This window comes from Otolemur garnettii, unplaced genomic scaffold (assembly GCF_000181295.1).
Source record: "Otolemur garnettii isolate 467f Iridium unplaced genomic scaffold, OtoGar3 scaffold00082, whole genome shotgun sequence".
NCBI classification, from domain to species: domain Eukaryota; kingdom Metazoa; phylum Chordata; class Mammalia; order Primates; family Galagidae; genus Otolemur; species Otolemur garnettii.
In genome coordinates, this window is record NW_003852477.1 from 8,107,408 (window position 1) to 8,127,497 (window position 20,090).

The 20,090-nt window shown below is 55.8% G+C and overlaps 1 protein-coding gene across 2 annotated transcripts in view; it reads left to right on the forward strand.

Moving 5' to 3' along the window:
* Window positions 1–15,260, forward strand: part of NBEAL2 (neurobeachin like 2) — a 30,195-nt gene extending 14,935 nt beyond the window's left edge. For both annotated transcript variants that reach the window (XM_003794533.3, XM_023515930.1), the window contains 42 exons: window positions 518–1,119; window positions 1,200–1,332; window positions 1,410–1,523; window positions 1,742–2,063; window positions 2,250–2,332; window positions 2,444–2,536; window positions 2,760–2,934; window positions 3,062–3,195; window positions 3,517–3,676; window positions 3,913–4,015; window positions 4,156–4,318; window positions 4,453–4,611; window positions 4,792–4,951; window positions 5,113–5,198; window positions 5,374–5,889; window positions 6,412–6,590; window positions 6,685–6,844; window positions 7,091–7,228; window positions 7,321–7,680; window positions 7,767–7,916; window positions 8,050–8,207; window positions 8,363–8,487; window positions 8,570–8,705; window positions 9,183–9,343; window positions 9,430–9,746; window positions 9,854–9,949; window positions 10,311–10,435; window positions 10,521–10,661; window positions 10,773–10,903; window positions 11,015–11,124; window positions 11,219–11,336; window positions 11,438–11,535; window positions 11,606–11,722; window positions 12,298–12,387; window positions 12,473–12,582; window positions 12,740–12,912; window positions 13,031–13,125; window positions 13,676–13,792; window positions 13,891–14,049; window positions 14,129–14,277; window positions 14,609–14,744; window positions 14,822–15,260. In XM_003794533.3, coding sequence (XP_003794581.1) covers window positions 518–1,119; window positions 1,200–1,332; window positions 1,410–1,523; window positions 1,742–2,063; window positions 2,250–2,332; window positions 2,444–2,536; window positions 2,760–2,934; window positions 3,062–3,195; window positions 3,517–3,676; window positions 3,913–4,015; window positions 4,156–4,318; window positions 4,453–4,611; window positions 4,792–4,951; window positions 5,113–5,198; window positions 5,374–5,889; window positions 6,412–6,590; window positions 6,685–6,844; window positions 7,091–7,228; window positions 7,321–7,680; window positions 7,767–7,916; window positions 8,050–8,207; window positions 8,363–8,487; window positions 8,570–8,705; window positions 9,183–9,343; window positions 9,430–9,746; window positions 9,854–9,949; window positions 10,311–10,435; window positions 10,521–10,661; window positions 10,773–10,903; window positions 11,015–11,124; window positions 11,219–11,336; window positions 11,438–11,535; window positions 11,606–11,722; window positions 12,298–12,387; window positions 12,473–12,582; window positions 12,740–12,912; window positions 13,031–13,125; window positions 13,676–13,792; window positions 13,891–14,049; window positions 14,129–14,277; window positions 14,609–14,744; window positions 14,822–14,926 — 6,957 coding nt within the window. In that variant the 3' untranslated portion in view covers window positions 14,927–15,260. The remainder of the gene's footprint in view (window positions 1–517; window positions 1,120–1,199; window positions 1,333–1,409; window positions 1,524–1,741; window positions 2,064–2,249; window positions 2,333–2,443; window positions 2,537–2,759; window positions 2,935–3,061; window positions 3,196–3,516; window positions 3,677–3,912; window positions 4,016–4,155; window positions 4,319–4,452; window positions 4,612–4,791; window positions 4,952–5,112; window positions 5,199–5,373; window positions 5,890–6,411; window positions 6,591–6,684; window positions 6,845–7,090; window positions 7,229–7,320; window positions 7,681–7,766; window positions 7,917–8,049; window positions 8,208–8,362; window positions 8,488–8,569; window positions 8,706–9,182; window positions 9,344–9,429; window positions 9,747–9,853; window positions 9,950–10,310; window positions 10,436–10,520; window positions 10,662–10,772; window positions 10,904–11,014; window positions 11,125–11,218; window positions 11,337–11,437; window positions 11,536–11,605; window positions 11,723–12,297; window positions 12,388–12,472; window positions 12,583–12,739; window positions 12,913–13,030; window positions 13,126–13,675; window positions 13,793–13,890; window positions 14,050–14,128; window positions 14,278–14,608; window positions 14,745–14,821) is intronic.
* Window positions 15,261–20,090: the final 4,830 nt, after the last annotated feature.

Here is a 20,090-nt window from a genome sequence, read left to right on the forward strand (position 1 = left end):
CAAAGTGAAACTCTTATCTCAAAACAAAACAAAACAAAAAAAACAGTGCTGGTTTGGTGCCTGTGGCTCAAGCAGCTAAGGCGCCAGCCAAATACACCTGAGCTGGCAGGTTCGCATCCAGCCTGGGCCACCAAACAACAACAGCTGCAACCAAATAAAACTGGGTATTGTGGCAGGCACCTGTAGTCTCAGCTACTTGGGAGGCAGAGGCAGGAGAACCACTTGAACCCAGGAGTTGGAGGTTGCTGTGAGCTGTGATGCTACGGCACTCTACCCAGGACCACAGCTTGAGGCTCTGTCTCAAAAAAAAAAAAAAAAAAATAGTGCTGAAGGACTATTAGTAGTAGAGACAGTCACCAGTACCCTCTGACTTTCCCAAGCCTCACAGACACCCTGTGGGCAGGATGGGGTAGTACATGTTGCTCTCCCTTGCTGTAGGCAAGTAAATGGGGACAAGAAGTTTCCTGTTGGCAGGGTGCCACCGTTGACTGGGGACTATCATTCTGTCCAACCACAGGCTGTGGAAGGTGACCACAGTACATGCCCACCTCCACCAATCCACAATGAGCAGCCGGTGCTGGTGCTGATGCAGTGGCTGCCAGCATTGCCTACCACCGAGCTGCAGCTCTTCCTAGCACGACGCCTCCGGTGGCTTTGTGACAGCTGCCCAGCCAGCCGTGCCACCTGTGTGCAAGCGGGTCTGGTAGACTGCCTGTTGGAGACACTCAGCACAGGCGTATCCCTGGGGGCCCGGTGCCAGGAGCAGCTGTTGGCATTGCTGCAAGCACTAGGCCGCCTGTCATTAAGACCCTTGGAGCTGCGTCGCTTGCTGCGCCCTCCACCAGGACTGGACTCGGAGCCAGACAGAGCCGAGGCTAGGAAGGCACAACATGCAGGCGCTATCATCCGTACATTGTCAGGCATGGCCAGGCACCAGGGTCCTGCACGTGCCTTGCGCTACTTTGACCTCATGCCTAGCATGGCAGGCATTATGGTGCCCCCTGTGCAGCGGTGGCCAGGACCCGGCTTCACCTTCCATGCCTGGCTCTGTCTGCACCCTGTAGATGTAATGCCCGCTCCAGCCCCCACCCGGCCACTCCAGCGAAAGCAGCTTTACAGGTGGGTGACTGCCAGAAGCCAGGGACCTACTGCTAGGGTGAGCAGGAACAGGCAGACATAACTGGCTTGCCTGCCCCCAGCTTCTTCACCAGCAGTGGCTCAGGGTTTGAAGCCTTCTTCACGGCAGCTGGGACCCTGGTGGTGGCTGTGTGCACACGAAAGGAGTATTTGACCATGAGCTTGCCTGAAGTGTCCTTTGCCGACTCTGCCTGGGTGAGCCCCCATTCTTCTCTGGAGGAGGGGATGAACCAAGTCCCAAGTGTAGGCTGATGTTGTGGCTTCTGTTCTAGCACTGTGTGGCTATTGTCCATGTGCGCCGGCCCTTCAGCCAGAACCTGGTCCATGTCTACAAAGATGGCCATCTGGTCAAGACAGCACCCCTTCGCTGCCCCTCCCTCAGTGAGGTGTGCCAAGTAGGGTTTGGGGAGGCCGGGGAGGGGGGGTGTTGAGGTATGGTGGGCAGACTGGGGCCTGAAGCCCCTGTGTCCCCTCCTGCCCCCAGGCCTCAGACTTCAGCCTCTGGGGTCTGTGCAACCTCAGAGGTTAGTTTGAGGAACTAGATGTAGGTGGAGCCCCAGGTTCTGCTGTGACCTGACTATTCCCCCAACCCTGGCCCCCACAGCCTTTCTCTTCCTGCTGTATCGGCTCTGCTGGGCACCGCACAACAACCACCACCACGGGGCTGCCCATGCCACCAGTCCCTGCTGCCCTGGCTCACACTCACCCCTCCCTCACCCGCTCCCAGTCAGTCCCAGCCTCCACGGGCCTTGGCTGGGGATCTGGGCTGGCGGCCCCCGTGCAGGAGGGCAGCATTAGCTCCACCCTTGCAGGCACCCAGGACACTCAGTGGGGCAGCCCCACATCCCTAGAGGGTGAGCTCGGAGCTGTGGCCATCTTTCATGAAGCCCTGCAGGCAGCAGCTGTGCGGACCCTGTGCACCATGGGTATGCAGCAACCATTATCCTCAGAACCAGGGCTGGGACTTTATAAAGCACCCAGGCTAGAAACCAGGGATTTGGGGCAGAGAAGGTGTCCCTGGAGTTCTTTTCTCTGGTCAGGCAGGAAAGATGCAAGCTCTGAATGGGGTTTGGCCAGAGGTCTATGAGTCTGAGGCCCTCTGCCTCCCCCAGGGCCCAACGAGATGGCACCCTTCAAGCCTGAGGGTGAGCTGCACGAGCTCAGCAGCAAGCTGCTTCTTCATTACTCACCTCAGGTACTGGGATATGGGAATTGGCTCAAACATGCTGCTCCCCCAGTTCCTACACTTTCTCTGCTCTTTGCTCCTCCACCTGACCTTGCTGCCTACTCATTCCCCTTCCCCCAGGCCTGTAAAAACAACATCTGCCTGGACCTGTCCTCCAGTCACGGGCTAGATGGTCGCCTAACAGGCCACAGAGTGGAAACCTGGGATGTGAAGGTGTGTGGGCACATGTGGGTAGTGTGTGCAGGAGGCACGGACGTGGGGCCCATGTGTCTACAGAGCCAGCTGGGGAGTAGTACCTGGGAGGGTTTGGGGAATCCACCCTAAGATAGCAAAACTCTCCTAGATCGAAGACCCCAGGCAGGATGGTCTCTTGGGGTGGTGTGGGACAGGAAACTGGCTGGGGGGCACCTCCTCACCACCATCCCCCTGCACCCAGGATGTAGTGAACTGCGTGGGGGGCATGGGTGCCCTGCTGCCTCTGCTGGACCGAGTGGCAGCACAGCCCCAAGAGGCAGAGGCAGGCCCTGCTGAAACACATGACCTTGTGGGGCCTGAATTGACGTCTGGCCACAACACCCAGGGTCTACTCCTCCCCCTGGGCAAGTCTTCAGGTGAGTATCCCTGATGCCCAGTTCCTGGGGAAGGAATCTTGGCATGATGGCAGGTTATAGTGCTTGAGGTCCTGTGGCTACTGGCAGACCCTTGATATACATCTCTCCCCTTCCTGGTGGCCGGCAGAGGAACGCCTGCAGAGGAATGCAGTGGCTGCCTTTCTGCTGATGTTGCGGAACTTCCTGCAGGGCCACACAGTGAACCAGGAGAGCCTGGTGCAGTGCCAGGGGCCCGCCATCATTGGGGCCCTCCTGCGAAAGGTAGGGCATGGTGGGGCAAGTGCCAGGATTGAGGTGGGGAGCCTGATGCTCTGTCAGTCAGGGAGAGCCTCTTGGGAGAGGTGGACTTGCTTGGAGACTTGAAAGGCGGGGCAGAGTTTAGCTGAGAGGATCTAGGGAAAGAGGCAGCACAGGCTGGCAGGGGGTCTACACTTTAGAGACAGCAGGGAGCCACAGAAAGGTTTGAGCAGGCAGAAGGTCGTGTTTGTGTCCATAATGCCTATGTAGGGAAGGGCGGAAGCTAGTTCAGACAGCAGACAGGCAGAACTTGTCATCTCACCCCTGCTCTTTCCCCTACTCCAGGTTCCCAGCTGGGCCATGGACATGAACGTGCTCATGTCTGCCCAGCTGCTGTTGGAGCAGGTGGCAGCTGAGGGCAGTAGGCCCCTCCTTTACCTGCTCTACCAACATTTGCTCTTCAATTTTCACCTCTGGACCCTCAGTGACTTCGCCGTGCGCCTCAGTAGGTGTGGGGACCAGGATAAGGGGCCAGCTTCAGGGCAGGTGTGGACTGAGAAGGTGTAATAGAGCTCTGGGTGATCAAGGGATGTACATGATGGGAATCCAGCTCTGCCCTAGGGTGTGTAAGGCAAATATGAGCCTGCCCTGGGAAGTGACAGGCATGCATGGCCCTGTCCTGGAGGATCTGAAGGGCCTAGCTCAGCCTGGTGGCCTGAGCCCTCTGCTGATGCCACTCAGGCCACATCCAGTACATGTCCAGCATAGTCCGTGAGCACAGACAGAAGCTGTGGAAGAAGTATGGGGTCCAGTTCATCCTCGATGCCCTGCGTGCCCACTATAGGTAAGGCCAGTGGGGCCAGGTGGATGATGGGGGCTGACACAATGACCTGTGTGCTCTCCTGACTTACTTGCCCACTCTCACTGATTTCTGTCCCTTCCATTCTCCCGGGCCTGACTGGGTGTGCCTGCTGGACCTGGCAGCCCACAGCGGGAGCACCCTTTGGCTGCTGACGACCTGCGTACCATGCAGACTTCCCTCCTGGGCCTGGCCCGGGAGTTCCTGGTGCGGAGCTTCTCAGCTGATGACATCCAGGTCACACAGGTGGTGCTGAGCTTTCTAGCAGCCACTGGTGATGATGGCCTGGTAAGCTGGCTTGGTGAGGGTGAAGCTTGGCTGAACCACACTGGGGGACCCAGCCCAAGCTAAGACTCTGCATCTGTCTCTGCCAGAGGGTCTGGGGCAGGCGGTCAGATGTGTCCCTCACTTGCCTCACCCAGGTGGCAGGTGCGCTGGACATGCTGCTGGCACTGCTGCAGGGCTCTCCAGCACAGGAATCCTTGGCTACCTTCCTGTTGGAGCCAGGGAACTTCGAAGTGCTGCTAGCACTGCTAGGGAGGCCCAGGTCGCCACCTGTGCTACATGACCGAATCTGCAAGGTACCTGCAGCCCACTTCTGACCCCGATGTCCCCTGGGGCCCAGGGAGATGCAGCAGGCCCTGGGCCAGCAGATAAAGCTGCCTAAACAGTTTTCTCGAGTCACACAACTGCATGATGATTTCCCCTCCTAAAGTAACTCCTGTCCCCATGAAGACAACCCTCCAATGACCCCCACACAGATCCTGCGCAGACTACAGCAGAATGAGCGGTTACCTGAGCGGAGCCGTCAGCGGCTCCGGCTGCAGGAGTATGGTCTTCAGGGTCTTGTTGCCTGCCTTCCTGAGGGGACTGTTTCCTCCCAGCTCTGCCAGGGCCTCTTCAAGCTCTTCCTAGGGGCAGGTACAACATGGTTGGGACCCAGAGGCAGACTAGGTGGACTGGGTGGTGTGTCAGAAAAATGGGGCAGGTGGGAAGAGGGAAGGTGTTACACAGGGACCAGGGCTGAGCATAGCCCCTTCTGCTGGGGCTAGTCCCTCAGGCTTCTCTGCCTGTCCTCCCAGACTGCCTGAATCTCTCAGATCTGCTGGCTGTGGTACAGCTGTCCCTTCAGGCTGACCTCAGTGTTCGCCTGGACATCTGTCGCCAGGTGAGTGGGAAAGAGGACAGCTTTGGGGGATGGGAGTATAGCTTCTGCCCACTGGACTTCATGCTGCCTGTCTGTGATGAGGGGTCTCTGGAGGATTCCCCTGCAAAGGCCCCAGGAAGAGGGTCTGGGGCAGGCAGTCAGATGTGTGCCTCTCCCGCTGTGCCCTGGCTTGCAGCTCTTCCACCTCATCTATGGACAACCGGATATAGTGCGACTGCTGGCCCGACAAGCTGGTTGGCAGGACGTCCTGACCCGACTGTATGTCCTAGAGGCAGTCACAGCTGGCAGTCCCCCGCCCTTTGCCCTAGAACCACCCACCTCCCCAGAGCCAGCCCTGTCCAAGCCACCCACTGAGTCACCTGCTGAGTCTTCAGATGTCTTCCTGCCCTCGGAGGCCCGCTGCCCTGACCCTGATGCCTTTTACCATGCTCTCTCCCCATTCTGCACGCCCTTTGACTTGGGCCTGGAACGGGCCAGCGTGGGTTCAGGCAATACTGCTGGTGGTGGCAGTACCAGTGGGACACTCACTCCAGCCAGCCAACCTGGCACACCTTCCCCACTGGATGGTCCGCGACCCTTCCCTGTTGCCCATGGCCGCCACAGCTCCAGTCTCTCCAATGTACTGGAGGATGGCAGCCTCCTAGAGCCTACCACTAGTGGGGATGATGCTTCTAACACCAGCAACCCTCAGGTGAGCTGGGCCCACCTTCTGCCACTGTGTGGCACCCAAGGGAGGGTTCCTCTGGCACACAGTGCTGGCAGCATGGCTCCGTCTGACACCAGGGCTACAGCAACTAGTCAGGCCCATTACTGCCCCATTATCGCTCTCACCTGTAGTTGTGTCCATGGGGTCCTGGAAGAGGGCAACCAGGTGAGTCATTCTGAGCCAGGTGGGGGATGCCAGCCGGTCTTCAGAAGCATCCTCCAGAGAGCCTGTAGGACACAGACCTTACAGGCCCTAATAGCAGCCTAGTCCCAGGGGTCCTGCCTTGTGCTTCTGGGTTTGGGATGAGCCTCTGCTGGTCCTATGAAAACTGCCTTATCTCCTCTTGAAGATTCTCCCTGGAATTCAGGTAGTGGCTGAATCCAGGGCTTTGGGACCACACTGAATGCTCTGATTCCTACTAGTGGGTGGACAAGGGGCTGAGTGGAAATGGCTGGGGGTCAGCCTGATGGCCTTCCTTCCCAGTCAACAACCCACCTGTGCCCACAGCAAACCTCTGAGGAGGAATTGTGCAACGTGCTCACCAACGTGCTGTTCTCAGTGACCTGGAGGGGTGTGGAAGGCAGCGATGAGGCTGCCTGGAGGGAGCGTGGCCAGGTCTTCTCAGTGCTTACCCAGCTGGGGGCCTCAGCCACCCTTGTGCGGCCACCAGACTGCATCAAGCGCAGGTGAAAGGGCAACTTAGGAGGACGAGGGGCCTAAAGGAGCTTAGGGACAAGGAAGGCAACCAGGTAGACATGTAAGTCCCTTACCCATCCACAGCCTCCTGGAGATGATGCTGGAATCAGCCCTGACTGACATCAAGGAAGCCCCCCTCGGGATCATGGTCAGCCTTACACAGCAGGTGCTTTGGTTGCTGCGCCTACTGCAGGACTTCCTATGTGCTGAGGGCCATGGCAACCAGGAGCTGTGGAGTGAAAAGGTGCGTTGCTCAGAGGGTCTGCACTGCGTGAGCACTCACATTCACGTCAGCCTGTGGGTATCTGGTCTGGGAGGTGGGTGAGCACACGCATGCTATTGTGGGTGCTTCTGCATGGGTACCTGTAAGCGTGGATTTGTCTGTGCACACAAACCCTACCTGGCCCCAGCCCAGACTTTACCTTGCTTCCTCCCCATGGTTACTGGCCTCGTCTGGTAACATCTGTTTGAAACACGTTACCTGTGACAGCTCTTTGAAGGTGTGTGCAGCCTGCTTGATTGCCTGGGCGCGTGGCCACACCTGGCCAATGGCACAGCTGATCTCCGTGAGATGGCGCAGATCGGCCTGCGCCTAGTGCTTGGTTACATCCTGCTGGAAGACCCACAGGTGAACACAGCGCGGGTGTAGGGGTAGGGAGTGTGGCAGTTGCAGTCCCTCTGAGGGACTGGGTACCACTCATGCCCCACTTCCGCCCACAGCTACATGCTCAGGCCTATGTGAAGCTGCACATGCTGCTGCAGACCGCGATGCCGCCCCGCCGAGAGGAGGCCTGCTATGTGCTCTCCAAGCTGGAGGCTGCACTGGGGAGGGCGCTGAACACCTCTTCTTCTGAGATGGCCACTGAGGATATAGGGCCACCACATGTGTCTGCGACAGCTACAGAGCGCTGCTCATGGCTGGTGCCACTGGTGCGCACACTGCTGGACCGTGCCTATGAGCCACTGGGGCTGCAGTGGGGATTGCCTTCCCTGCCACCCACCAATGGCAGCCCCACCTTCTTCGAGGATTTCCAGGCTTTTTGTGTCACACCTGAATGGCGCCACTTCATTGACAAGCAGGTGCCAAGTGGCAAGGGTCCAGGAAGAGGCATGAGGACTGGGGCCCACTTCCAGCACTGATCTCCTTTCCTTGCCTGCTCCTGCAGGTGCAGCCCACCATGTCCCAGTTCGAAATGGACACGTACGCTAAGAGCCACGACCTCATGTCAGGCTTCTGGAACGCCTGCTATGACATGCTTATGAGCAGTGGGCAGCGGCGCCAGCGGGAGCGTGCCCGTAGTCGTCGGGCCTTCCAGGTGTGCTGGCCAGGATGGGGGATAGGGAACTGCTCCATACATGCTCCCAGGGGACAGCTGACAGGGCAGGGTGGAGGACTACTACAGCAGGACAGGCTGCAGCCAGAGGGTCTGACCCATTCCCCCACTCCAGGAGCTGGTGCTGGAACCTGTGCAGCGGCGGGCACGCCTGGAGGGGCTGCGCTACTCGGCAGTGCTGAAGCAGCAGGCGGCACAGCAGGCGACCTCCCTGCTACACTGGGGGGCGCTGTGGCGCCAGCTTTCCAGCCCCTGTGGGGCCTGGGCACTGAGGTGGGCTAGGCCTGGGGCTGAGTCACAGGTAGAGGTGGGGCCTGGTAGGGTGGGAGCAATCTGAAGCCCCAAAGTGCCTTTGGGGTGAGACCTGGGAGGGATGGGGTCCTACATCCTTCTACCTACAGTGACCAGCTTTGGGGAACCTTCTGCAGAGAACCCTTCACCCCTCACTGGAAGCTGTCCAGTGCTGAGACATACTCCCGCATGCGTCTGAAGCTGGTGCCCAACCATCATTTTGACCCTCATCTGGAAGCCAGTGCTCTCCGGGACAATCTGGGTGAGAGAGTGTGCCAAGTTGGGTTCTAACTCATATTTTCAGTACTGCCTTGCTCTGGCTGAGTATGCTTGGCCCCTTGCAGGTGAGGTTCCCCTGACACCCACTGAGGAGGCCTCACTGCCTCTGGCAATGACGAAAGAGGCCAAAGTGAGTACCCCACCAGAGGAGCTGCAGGAAGACCAGCTGGGCGAAGATGAGCTGGCTGTGCTGGAGACTGCGTGAGTGGGGCCCCTTGGAGAGATCTGATGGGGCCAGTGGACAGGGAGTCTGCAATTGCACCTGCTGTGGAATTACCTCCCAGAGGCTGTCTTCTGCTGCTGCCCCTTAAGGGGACTGACCAAAATCAGATGGGGGTGGCATTGGGAGAGCCCCTACCAGGGTACTCAGAATGCTAGCTAGGCACCCAGAGCAGGACTGAAAAAACACCAAGCAGAGCAGGATGGGGGCCCCAGGGAGTAGGGAACGGCTAGGTGAGGGCAAAGGGGACAGAGCTTGGTGTCCAGACAAGATATTTAGAAGCTCAGGTAGGTGGGGGGACAGGGACTGGGGCCAGTGTGTACCAGACCCTGGGCAGCTCCTTACTCTGTGGGAGGCACAAGCATATGTACCTCATGATGTGATGGCACTCTGGGAGTGTGGCCCTTGGACTTGTCAGGAAGAGGGTCCTGGAACCTGAGATGGGTGCTGGTCTTTAGGATGAAGGCTGCAGAACTGGATGAACAGCATGAGAAGCTGGTGCTGTCAGCTGAGTGTCAGCTGGTGACAGTAGTGGCTGTGGTCCCAGGGCTGCTGGAGATCACCACACAGCATGTGTACTTCTATGATGGTAGCACCGAGCGTGTGGAGACTGAGGAGGGTGTGTCCTGTTGGAGTGGGTTGAGGAGATGGCAGGGAATGGCTGGGGTCTAGAGCCAGTGATCCCAAAACTCACTCTTCCTACAGGCCTTGGCCATGACTTCCGGCGTCCACTGGCCCAGCTGCGTGAGGTTCACCTGCGGCGTTTCAACCTGCGCCGTTCAGCACTTGAACTCTTTTTTATTGATCAGGCCAACTACTTCCTCAACTTCCCATGCAAGGTGGGTGGGACCCCAGCTTCATCTCCTTGCCAGGCTCCCAAGCCCCAACCTCGCCCCACCCCACAACATACCCAGGTACGGAACAAGGTATACACGTGGCTCCTGCGCCTACGGCCCCCCACTCAAGGCTACCTAAGCAGCCGCTCCCCTCAGGAGATGCTGCGTACCTCGGGCCTTACCCAGGTGAGAGCCCTGGAGAGTGAGGTGGTAGGGGTTTGTGGGCAGCACCCTGAGGGAGGGGCAGTGCTGACAGCCCAGGTGGCTCACATCTTGCCTGTCTCTGCCCCCAGAAATGGGTACAGCGTGAGATATCCAATTTCGAGTACTTGATGCAACTCAACACCATTGCGGGGCGGACCTACAATGACCTGTCTCAGTACCCTGTGGTGAGGGCCCCACTCTGCACGCCTCCTCCCCTGCCCCTCTTATCTGTCAGTATTTGTTCACCCAAGTGTGGGCACTTGCTAGTGGGCCAAGCCACGAGCTTGGTCCTGGGTAGGTGTGCCTCTGACTAAGGCCTCTGTCCATTGGACCCCAGCCTTACTCCCCTCCACTCCTGGCCTCTGTTCCCCAAAGAGAATCTTGTGCCAGGATTGTTTGTCCTGCTCCCTTGTGGCCCCTCCAAGTGATGCTCCCTGACCTGTGGGAGGGAGCTTTGTGCCCATCTTCCTGAGGGGCAGGGCAGGGTAGGGTGGACAGGTAACTGCTATCAGTCCTCATGTGGTCCCTGCCTCGGTGGGTGGCCAGTTTCCCTGGGTCCTGCAGGACTACGTATCCCCAACCCTGGACCTCAGCAACCCGGCTGTCTTCCGGGACCTGTCCAAGCCCATCGGTGTGGTGAACCCCAAGCATGCCCAGCTCGTGAGGGAGAAGTGAGAACATGGGTGGGGCCGGACTTGGAGAGGTTGGGATGGGTAAGGGGGAGGCTTGTGCTGACTCCCCCAACTGTGGCTCCAGGTATGAGAGCTTCGAGGACCCAGCAGGCACCATCAACAAGTTTCACTATGGCACCCACTATTCCAATGCAGCAGGCGTGATGCACTACCTCATCCGCGTGGAGCCCTTTACCTCTCTGCATGTCCAGCTGCAAAGTGGCCGGTGCGGCCCAGGGTCTGGGAGGCAGATGGGGCAGATCCTAGGCCAGACCACTCCCTTGTTTTCTCTAGCTGTACCTTCTCTCTACTCACCTTGGCCCACATCCTCCCCCAGCTTTGACTGCTCTGACCGGCAGTTCCACTCAGTGGCCGCAGCCTGGCAGGCACGCCTGGAGAGCCCTGCCGATGTGAAGGAGCTTATTCCAGAGTTCTTCTACTTCCCTGACTTCCTGGAAAACCAGAATGGTAAGCCTGAGGCACCAGCACTGGGCACAAGAATGGAGAACACAGGCTGGGTGTGACCAGGGAGCAGTAAGGATGGCACAGGAACATAGCTGACTCAATCCTCTGTGCCAGGCTTTGACCTTGGCTGCCTCCAGCTGACGAATGAGAAGGTGGGTGACGTGGTGCTACCTCCATGGGCCAGCTCCCCTGAGGACTTCATCCAGCAGCACCGCCAGGCTCTGGTAAGGAGGTGACCACACGCAGATGTGCGGGAAGCTGGGGGTAAGGACCATGGTGGGGTCTATCCCTGGCTGACTGCCCCCTCCCCACTCCCAGGAGTCAGAGTATGTGTCCGCCCACCTGCATGAGTGGATCGACCTCATCTTTGGGTACAAGCAGCGGGGGCCAGCAGCTGAGGAGGCCCTCAATGTCTTCTATTACTGTACCTATGAAGGTGGGCAGTGTGCTGGACTCAAGTCAGGGCCAGGCACAAATCAGGAGGGGTGAATGCAGGGGGCACAGAGGGAGTCGTCACTGCTCTGGCTGCCTGTCTAGAAGCTGTTGACTTGGACCATGTGACAGATGAGCGAGAACGGAAAGCTCTGGAAGGCATTATTAGCAACTTTGGGCAGACTCCCTGTCAGCTGCTGAAGGTAAGGCCAGCTTGGATGGCAATGGTCAGGGATGCCTATGCCATGGTACTGATTAGCCCTTTGCCCATAGGAGCCACATCCAACCCGACTCTCGGCTGAGGAAGCAGCCCATCGTCTTGCACGCCTAGACACTAACTCACCTAGCATCTTCCAGCATCTGGACCAGCTCAAGGCTTTCTTTGCAGAAGTGAGAGGACAGGCCTCACTCATTTTGTCTTTCCCAACCTTTGGGGCAGATAGGAATCTTAAATCAATCTCACCAATTTAAAGTCACCTTGGAAAACACGGGGGATGTATAGGTGCAGGAGGGGCGTCTTCTTCTAGGGCCAGGACAAGATACTGACTCACTTAACAACCTGAAAGCCTTAGAAAGATCATTGGGAGGGAGGGAATCTGGCCTTGGACCCCTTTCCTTACCTTGCTGCCTGCATTTCTGAATGCTGCCACCAGGCCTGACTTTTTTATGTATCCTGCTCTTGCCGTTGGGCTAAGGGGACAAAGATTAATGGGGTAGGAGACCAAGCTTGGTACTCTGGAATGATCTTCTGTATCCATTCCAGCTTCTGACTCACTTTCTGAAAGTTCTCCTTAAGATCCACTGGTCTCTCATGCCTGTTTCTTGGAGGGCCTCTGTGTCTCTGATGCCTACTCTGTGACCCCTGAATTGGAAGGCAAAGGAAAGATAGTGCTCCAGGGGGCATTTAGGGTAGAGGGGGCCCTGGTTGGCACTCAGGCACAGCCAGCCCTGTACTTACCCTGCAGGTTGTCAGTGATGGTGTGCCCCTGGTGTTAGTCTCGGTCCCCCACCGGCAGCCCCACTCCTTCATCACCCAGGGCTCCCCAGACCTGTTGGTAAGTGCACTGGGCAGGGCCGCACCTCAGCTCCATCCCCTCTATGCCAAACCCACACCACTTCCCCGTCCTGTCCTGCCCACAGGTGACCGTGAGTGCCAATGGGCTGCTGGGCACCCATAGCTGGTTGCCTTATGACCGCAACATAAGCAACTACTTCAGCTTCAGCAAAGACCCCACCATGGACAATCCCAAGTATGACAGAGGGCTATGGGTGGGGGTGGGCTATAAATACCCTGTACCCAATCGGAATGCAGGCCAGCTATAGGAGGAAGGTTTGGCCAGGGTCCTTGAAGGCCTGGGTCTCTTTTGTGTGGCCTGGCCTCACCTGCCATCCCCCTCACTGGGTCAGGATGCAGCGATTGCTGAGTGGCCCGTGGGTGCCAGGCAGTGGTGTGAGTGGACAAGCACTGGCAGTGGCCCCCGATGGAAAGCTGCTATTCAGTGGTGGCCACTGGGACAGCAGCCTGCGAGTGACTGCACTACCCCGTGGCAAGCTATTGAACCAGCTCAGTCGCCACCTTGGTATGAGTAGCCTTGGAGCTGGGGAGAAGAAGGCATGTGGGTGTAGCATGGGGTTCTGAGGCTGCCAAGGGAGGATATGACTACTCTGTTTTGCCTCTGTCTTCTCCTCTCCATATAGATGTAGTGACCTGCCTTGCACTGGACACCTGTGGCATCTACCTCATTTCAGGCTCCCGGGATACCACGTGCATGGTGTGGCGGCTCCTACAGCAGGTATGCCTGGTGGGCAGTTCTGGTAGGAGGGTGGTCGGTCGGTCCTTCCTTCCTTCCTTCCTTCCTTCCTTCCTTCCTTCCTTCCTCCTTCCCTCCCTTCCTTCCTTCCACCCTCCCTTCCTCCCTCCGCCTTGGTAGAGTGCCATGGCATCATAACTCAGAGCAACCTCAAACTCTTGGACTCAAGGGATTCTCTTGCTTCAGCCTCCCCAGTACCTGGGACTACACGCACCCACCATAACACCCAGCTAGCTTTTTTAGAGATGAGGTCTTGTTCTGGCTCGGGCTGGTCTCGAACCTGTGAGGTCAGGCAATCCACCTGTCTTGGCCTCCCAGAGTGCTGGGATTACAGACGTGAGCTACCATGCCAGGCCCTAGACCTGCAGCCCATTTGCCCCTCAGTGACCTTCCTATCCTGCCCTGTCTTCCCCTTCCCTGTGCTGCCATAAATAAGTCTGGGGCTCCATGGCCTTGGACAAGGCCTTTACTTTCCTGAGCTTCAGCCTTCTCATCTAGGGGATAGTCCTAAGCCAGCACTGTTTCCACACAGGGTGGTCTGTCAGTAGGGCTGGCACCAAAGCCTGTACAGGTCCTATATGGGCATGAGGCTGCAGTGAGCTGTGTGGCCATTAGCACGGAACTCGACATGGCTGTGTCTGGATCTGAGGTGCATGTATGCATGTACTTTCGGGAGGGTGAGTTTTCTGGACACTGCCCCTGGGGCCCAGAGACCACTGCCCAGCACCTTAAGCTGCCTTCCTATAGGATGGAACTGTGATCATACACACCGTACGCCGTGGCCAGTTTGTGGCAGCACTGCGGCCTCCGATTGCCACATTGCCTGGACCTGTGTCCCACCTGGCACTGGGGTCTGAAGGCCAGATTGTGGTACAGAGTTCAGCATGGGAACGTCCTGGGGCCCAGGTATGGTGAAATGGTACCCAGCAAAGACAGAGAGGGCTGTTGGGATCCTATTATTGCTGACACTCCCTGTTTCCTCCAGATCACCTACTCCTTGTACCTGTACTCAGTGAATGGGAGATTGCGGGCTTCACTGACCCTGGCAGAGCAGCCTACAGCCCTGGCAGTAACAGAAGACTTTGTGTTACTGGGCACCGCCCAGTGTGCTCTGCACATCTTCCACCTGAACAAGTGAGCCCCATCATATATGGGTTCATGGCCCCTCAAGTTGGTGGTCATTGGCAGAGGGTAAAGGGGGGCTCCCCCTACAGATCTGTACACTCTATACATGTTTGAGGATACATTCTTCAAGGTGTGTTACCTGTCCCCTCATCTCCCTATGGGGAGATCTTGCCCTGGGCCACACGGATGTGGGAGATCTCTTTTTATGTATCAGGGTTTCAATTTAGCCACCTTAAAATGAGGACAGAGAGGGTGTGTGGGATAAGGAAGAGTCATCTATTTGCTGGATGCAAAGCCTCCTAGCCTGTTTGAGTTCGTGTATATCCCTCCCCCACTCCAGACTACTTCCAGCCGCACCTCCCCTGCACATGAAGGTGCCTATCCGCAGTGTAGCCGTGACCAAAGAGCGCAGCCATGTGCTTGTGGGCCTGGAGGATGGCAAGCTTATCGTGGTGGGCGCAGGGCAGCCCTCCGAGGTGAGGATAGGGGCAGGGAGACCTCAAGTCGGGCACAGCACAGCAGTCCCGACTGACTGCACCCCTACCCACACCAGGTGCGGAGCGGCCAGTTTGCGCGGAAGCTGTGGCGGTCCTCCTCCCGGCGCATCTCCCAGGTGTCCTCCGGGGAGACAGAGTACAACCCCGGAGAGGCACGCTGACGGCCTGGTCCGCCCCGCTGCTCAGGTTCCGCCCCCAGGGGGCTTGGCCCTAAAGGCCCCGCCCAGGAGTCGCTGAGTCGGGGCACCACCCCAGCCCCTCTGGGGGAATTCATGGGTGGTGTCACTCCAGGAAACCCTGCCCCTTGCTGGCTGAGGGGCTGCTAGAGACCCAGCGCTGGCCTCTGCGGGCCGGCCGCAGCAGCACATTTTGCACAGTCCGGGACAGGCTTTCAAGTTCTGGTCCTGGCAGAGCACAATGGCCGCCTATGGCCTTAATTCCTAAAGGTGGCCCAGGTTCTCCCATCCTCAGCAATAAACTTAGCGTACTTTTGTAGCTGCACTGTTTCTGAGTATGTATTTGCACAGTGTTTAGGTCTGCTGTGGCCACTGTCCCAGGTTGCCATCTCTGTCTTGGCTTGCCTTGACCTAGTCCATGACCCTCTCTGGGGCCACTCACCCCTTCTGGGTGGCCTCTGCTGACCTGAGCACCCTTGGGACTTGAGTTTCCCCTACTGTGGATCTGGGATACCGCCCACCATGTTGTCTCCTACCATTTGTACACCCCTGCTAACCAGGCTAGGCATCCTGTCAGCTCGCCTGAACATTTCCTGTGCAGTGCAGGGGTAACAGGGCCAGTGGTGGCACCCCTTCAATTGAGTCCAGCCCCTCACTGTCAAGTCCCCTTCTTGTGCTGTCCTGTGCCACTGCTTGCTGTTCAGTTGTCCCAGCAGACTAGAACCCAGCTTCCCCAGATATTGACTATATGTGGTTATTTTCCTCGTGGTCCCAATTCCCACCCAGTTGAGTAGATCCATGCTGACACCTGTGAAGGGGTAGCTGCTACAAGTCAGGAGTTGGGGGTAGCACCCCAATCCTTGAGCCAATGGCCACCTGTCTGTCCCCCACCTAGAGACTCACGATCCTATGGATGTTGTGCCTGGTGCCACCATCTTTGTTAGGGTGTGTGAGAGAAACCAGGGTAGTGTGGGCATGCGAGGTTGTTGCACTGTGTGTGCATATTTTGTGGGCCTGAAAATGGATGGGGAGGTAGGAAGAGGTTCCAGTCCCACAGCTCAGGGTGGGTCAGACTGATACTAGGCCTATTTGCTGCTGCTTGGCTGGTCACAGCCCTACCCACTGACCAGGATCCTAGAAGGGCCTGTCATGTAGTAGGTGACAAAGGTGCTCACCGCACATGTGACAATGGTTGCTGTCATGTCCCAGACCCACTTGACCACAGCAGTGGATTGCTTGCTGGCTTAGCCATGGCACATGGGCACATGATGTGACACAGACTTGTTTGTTTGGGTATGAGCTGGTGGATATTAGGGAGTGAAATGGTCTTTCCCCAGGTCTCTCCTCCATTACTTCTCCAAGGTAAGATCTCTCTTCAGTCTAGACCAGAGGTCTCTTTTCCAGACTCCAGGAAATAGGTCCCAGCAGATTTAGCCTTGTAGGATCCAAATAGGATGAAGTGACCCTATTCTTCAGGTTTTGGGTCTTTCTTTTGAATTCCCAGATAAGATAGGACCAACCAGGGGACCTCTGGGCCCATGTGCCCTATACCCTTGCTGAATCCATCAAGGAATATCCTACAAAACTCCTTATCAGGAGAGTGCTAGACACTAACCTTCAAGCACAGTCATTATAGGAAGTCCTCCTGCACTGGGGCTTTTGGAATTGGGTCCCCAGCTCACTCTGAGAAGCCTGGGGATGAACCTCCTACTGGCCAGTCTCTCTAGACTGGTTCTGGCTGAGATAGTGCCAGAGCATGACTCATCTTCCCCCACCATCCCTAGACTCAGACCATATGATTGCCAAGGTCATTGAGATAGGGTAGTGTCCAACTTGCCCTCCCCCATCCTGAACTGTACCTGACCTCTCCAGCTTTGGCCAGCTGGGGCCAGCTCTGCCACCTGTACCCCATCTGACACAGGAGGAAACTGATTTAGCTCTGGAGTGAATCAGGATGGAGTGAAGGAGGAGGAGAGGGGGACAGACTACCCCAAAAGACTCCTGATGTCAAACCTGAGGATTTTCCCCATATCCCTGCACACAGTCTTTTCTGGGCCAAGAGAAGGAAGGAGCCTTCCAGCTCTCCTGACTAGACACTGCTCATGACACTCCAGCCATTTCAAGAGCACCACAAGCAGAGCCATGCTTCAAAACTCTAGCCTGTACAGCAAAGGCATGGTCTGTGTGGGTTAGCATCCCTTGATCCAGATCTTGAGCACTGGGCAGGCTAAGAGGTCTTCCACTTGGAGGTCACATACAAGTCCAGTCACAGGCTCTGGAGTCTCCTGTCCTTTTGTGCCCTGTCTACACTGGGTTGGGGGTGGAGGTGGGGGAACAACTGGCTTCCAGGCAGAAAAGTATAGCACTACTTTCTGTTCAGCTTTATTTTGCAAAAATTAACAAGACCTCCTATGCATACAAACACTTGTGAGGACCACATGAAATCAATGCGCTCTCCCCAGTTCATATCCTGGTGCCTCCTCAAAAAAAAAAAAAAGGAAAAAGAAAAAGAAAAGAAATTAATGCACTGTTACAGTACAGACTTGGAGGAGGTAGGACAGAGTTTAGTGCCATGGTAGAGGAAGTGCAAATGGAGCCAGAAAAGGCAGGCTCACCTTCACAGCCTTCTTAGGATTGCTGGCCTCAGCCTACTCTGTTCTGATGAGGAACATAGAAGATCCAGCCACCACTCATTTCCCTTCACCCTATTGTCTCCTCTAGGCCCTTCCACTACTGAGTGAGCAGGATATGGCAGGGAGATGGCAGTAAAGAGTAGTCCTACCCTCTGGATTCCCACTCTCCCTCCCCTTATTTAGTCTCAGCTACTTCTACTTTTGTATCCCGTATTAAAGGTGACTTTGGATTTTTCTGCTGGTTCTACTTGACTCCTTATACCTATGGGACAATTAGGTGTCTATGAGGCAGAGGCTCAGAAAAGGGCTGAGGGAGTGGTCCCTAGGAAGTGGGAGGGCTCCCTCCAAGCAGTACCTGGGATGACAGACATTTTCTCCTGTAGAAAATGTGTGGACTTTGGAGGCACAGACCGGAGTTCACATCTTGTCTGCTATTCATGGGTTGCATTGTGACTCGAAGTTATTCTACCTTGCTGGCATGTTACTTTGATAATTTTGCCAGCTTTCTTAGAGGGATAACAATAAATTAAAACGGTATATTCAGTAGCTCCCTCCACCCCTAAGACTCCCAGGTTGATGCTGAGGGACCCTGGGTTTGACATCATTTTGCCGACTTGTGCTGTGACCAGCATGAAGGGGAGACTGGAGGGAGACAGGTGGGAAAAGGCAGACTAGCCCTGGGCAGTTAATTATCAGGGCAGAGCCTCAGGTCACCTCTAGATGAGATTTTTTGAAAGAGTCTCTCCTTTTAAGACCTGAACTCAGGCGTTCCAAATGTGCTCCCATAGCTAGCTCATGTTATTTCTATATAAGCCAAGTCAGGCAGGGTCATCATGGGCAATTTGGGACAGGGCAGCTGCAGCCAAACTATATGTACCCATGCATAAGCCTACCCTGAAGGGAGTGGTTAGTTATTGCGCCTTGAGGGAGGTGCTAGAGCACACAGGAAGAAACAATGGCACCCAGGCATCTACCAGAACATAAAGCTATAGAGATATAGCCATCCACACAGAAGACATGGGCTCCAGTTGTGATTCAGTAGAGTCCAAGATAGATCTTGTCCCCTTTAAAATGAGATGCAAATAGGATTAGCTACTCCCCAGACTCATCACAGATTGTATTGCTACCCTTAGAAAAAGTGTACCAGGGTTGCTTAACACCCTGTAAATCATGCCTGTAATCCTAGTACCTTGGGAGGTCAAGGCAAGTGGATTACGTGAAGTCAGGAGTTCAAGACCAGCCTGAGCAAGCAGGAGAGACACCCCAAAAGAGAAATTAGCCAGGGGTGATGGTGCTGTGACCTGTGCTGTGACCACCATGAAGGAGAGGCCAGAGATACTCAGGAGGCTAGCCGAGGCAGGAAGACTGCTTGAGTCTAGGAGTCTGAGGTTGCAGCGAGCCATGAGGATGCCAGTGCACTCCAGCCCAGGCAACAGAGTGAGATCCAGTCTTTAAAAAAGACAGGAAGTTTATAACCATCTTCCTGAAATAACCCTAGAGGGCCATAACCCTGAATAACAAGAGAAGAGAAAGCAAGGAAGGTGTGCACCTGCTGCTACAGACATCACACCTTACTTCAGCAGGGAGCCAGCCACAGGGGCATTGAAGATGGGTGAGCAATGAGTGGCTTCAATAGATTCTGGATTAACTGGCACTCTTTATCACCACCCAGGGGATTTGGGCCTGAGGTGTATGGAGCAGGGACATGGAGTCTGTTTTCTGTAGTATTTTTTTTTTGTTTTTTTTAGAAAAAGAGGTAAATAACTGAGGACCCCTCTTTAATGTCTTTTTATTCCCTCCCAATGCCCTACACATGTCTTACCTGAAATTGGACAGCAACCTGGTCACCATCCTAAAATGGAAGGCTGCCTAAATTTCTTTGGAAAAAGTTTTACTTTGTTGCCCTAGGTAGAGTGCTATGGTGTCATAGCTCACAGCAACCTCTAGGTCTTGGGCTTAGGCAATTCTCTTCCCTCAGCCTCCCAAGTAGCTGGGACTACAGGCACCTGCCACAACACCTGGCTATTTTTTTACTGCAGTTTGGCCAGAGCCGGTTTGAACCTGCCACAGTCGATGTATGTGGCTGGTGCTGTAGCCACTGTCCTATGGGTGCCGAGCCTAGTTACAATTTTGAAGGCTACAGGATCATGGGAAAACGCTTTGGATATATTGTAAAATAGCATGTCTGATGAATGACTTTAAAATAAGGATTTTCTTCCTCTTTTAACAATTCCTTTAATACCTAGGATATTAGAAGAGGTAATGAACCTCGCGGCTTTCTTAGTTTCCTGTCAACAGCGCCAATTTCTATGCCTCAGAGTTGTGAGGATTATATGAGTACAACCTGAGCTCTAAGTTTTCAGCATGGCACCTAGCACTCTCATTGTTGCCCACCCAGCCAAAGATTTTAGCAGGCCACAGCTGGCCTCACCTCATTCCGAAGGGCACTGCTGAAGTGAGCAAAATATATCCTGGTTAGGGACAGATGAGACCAGCCTCTTTGTAAAGATGACTCA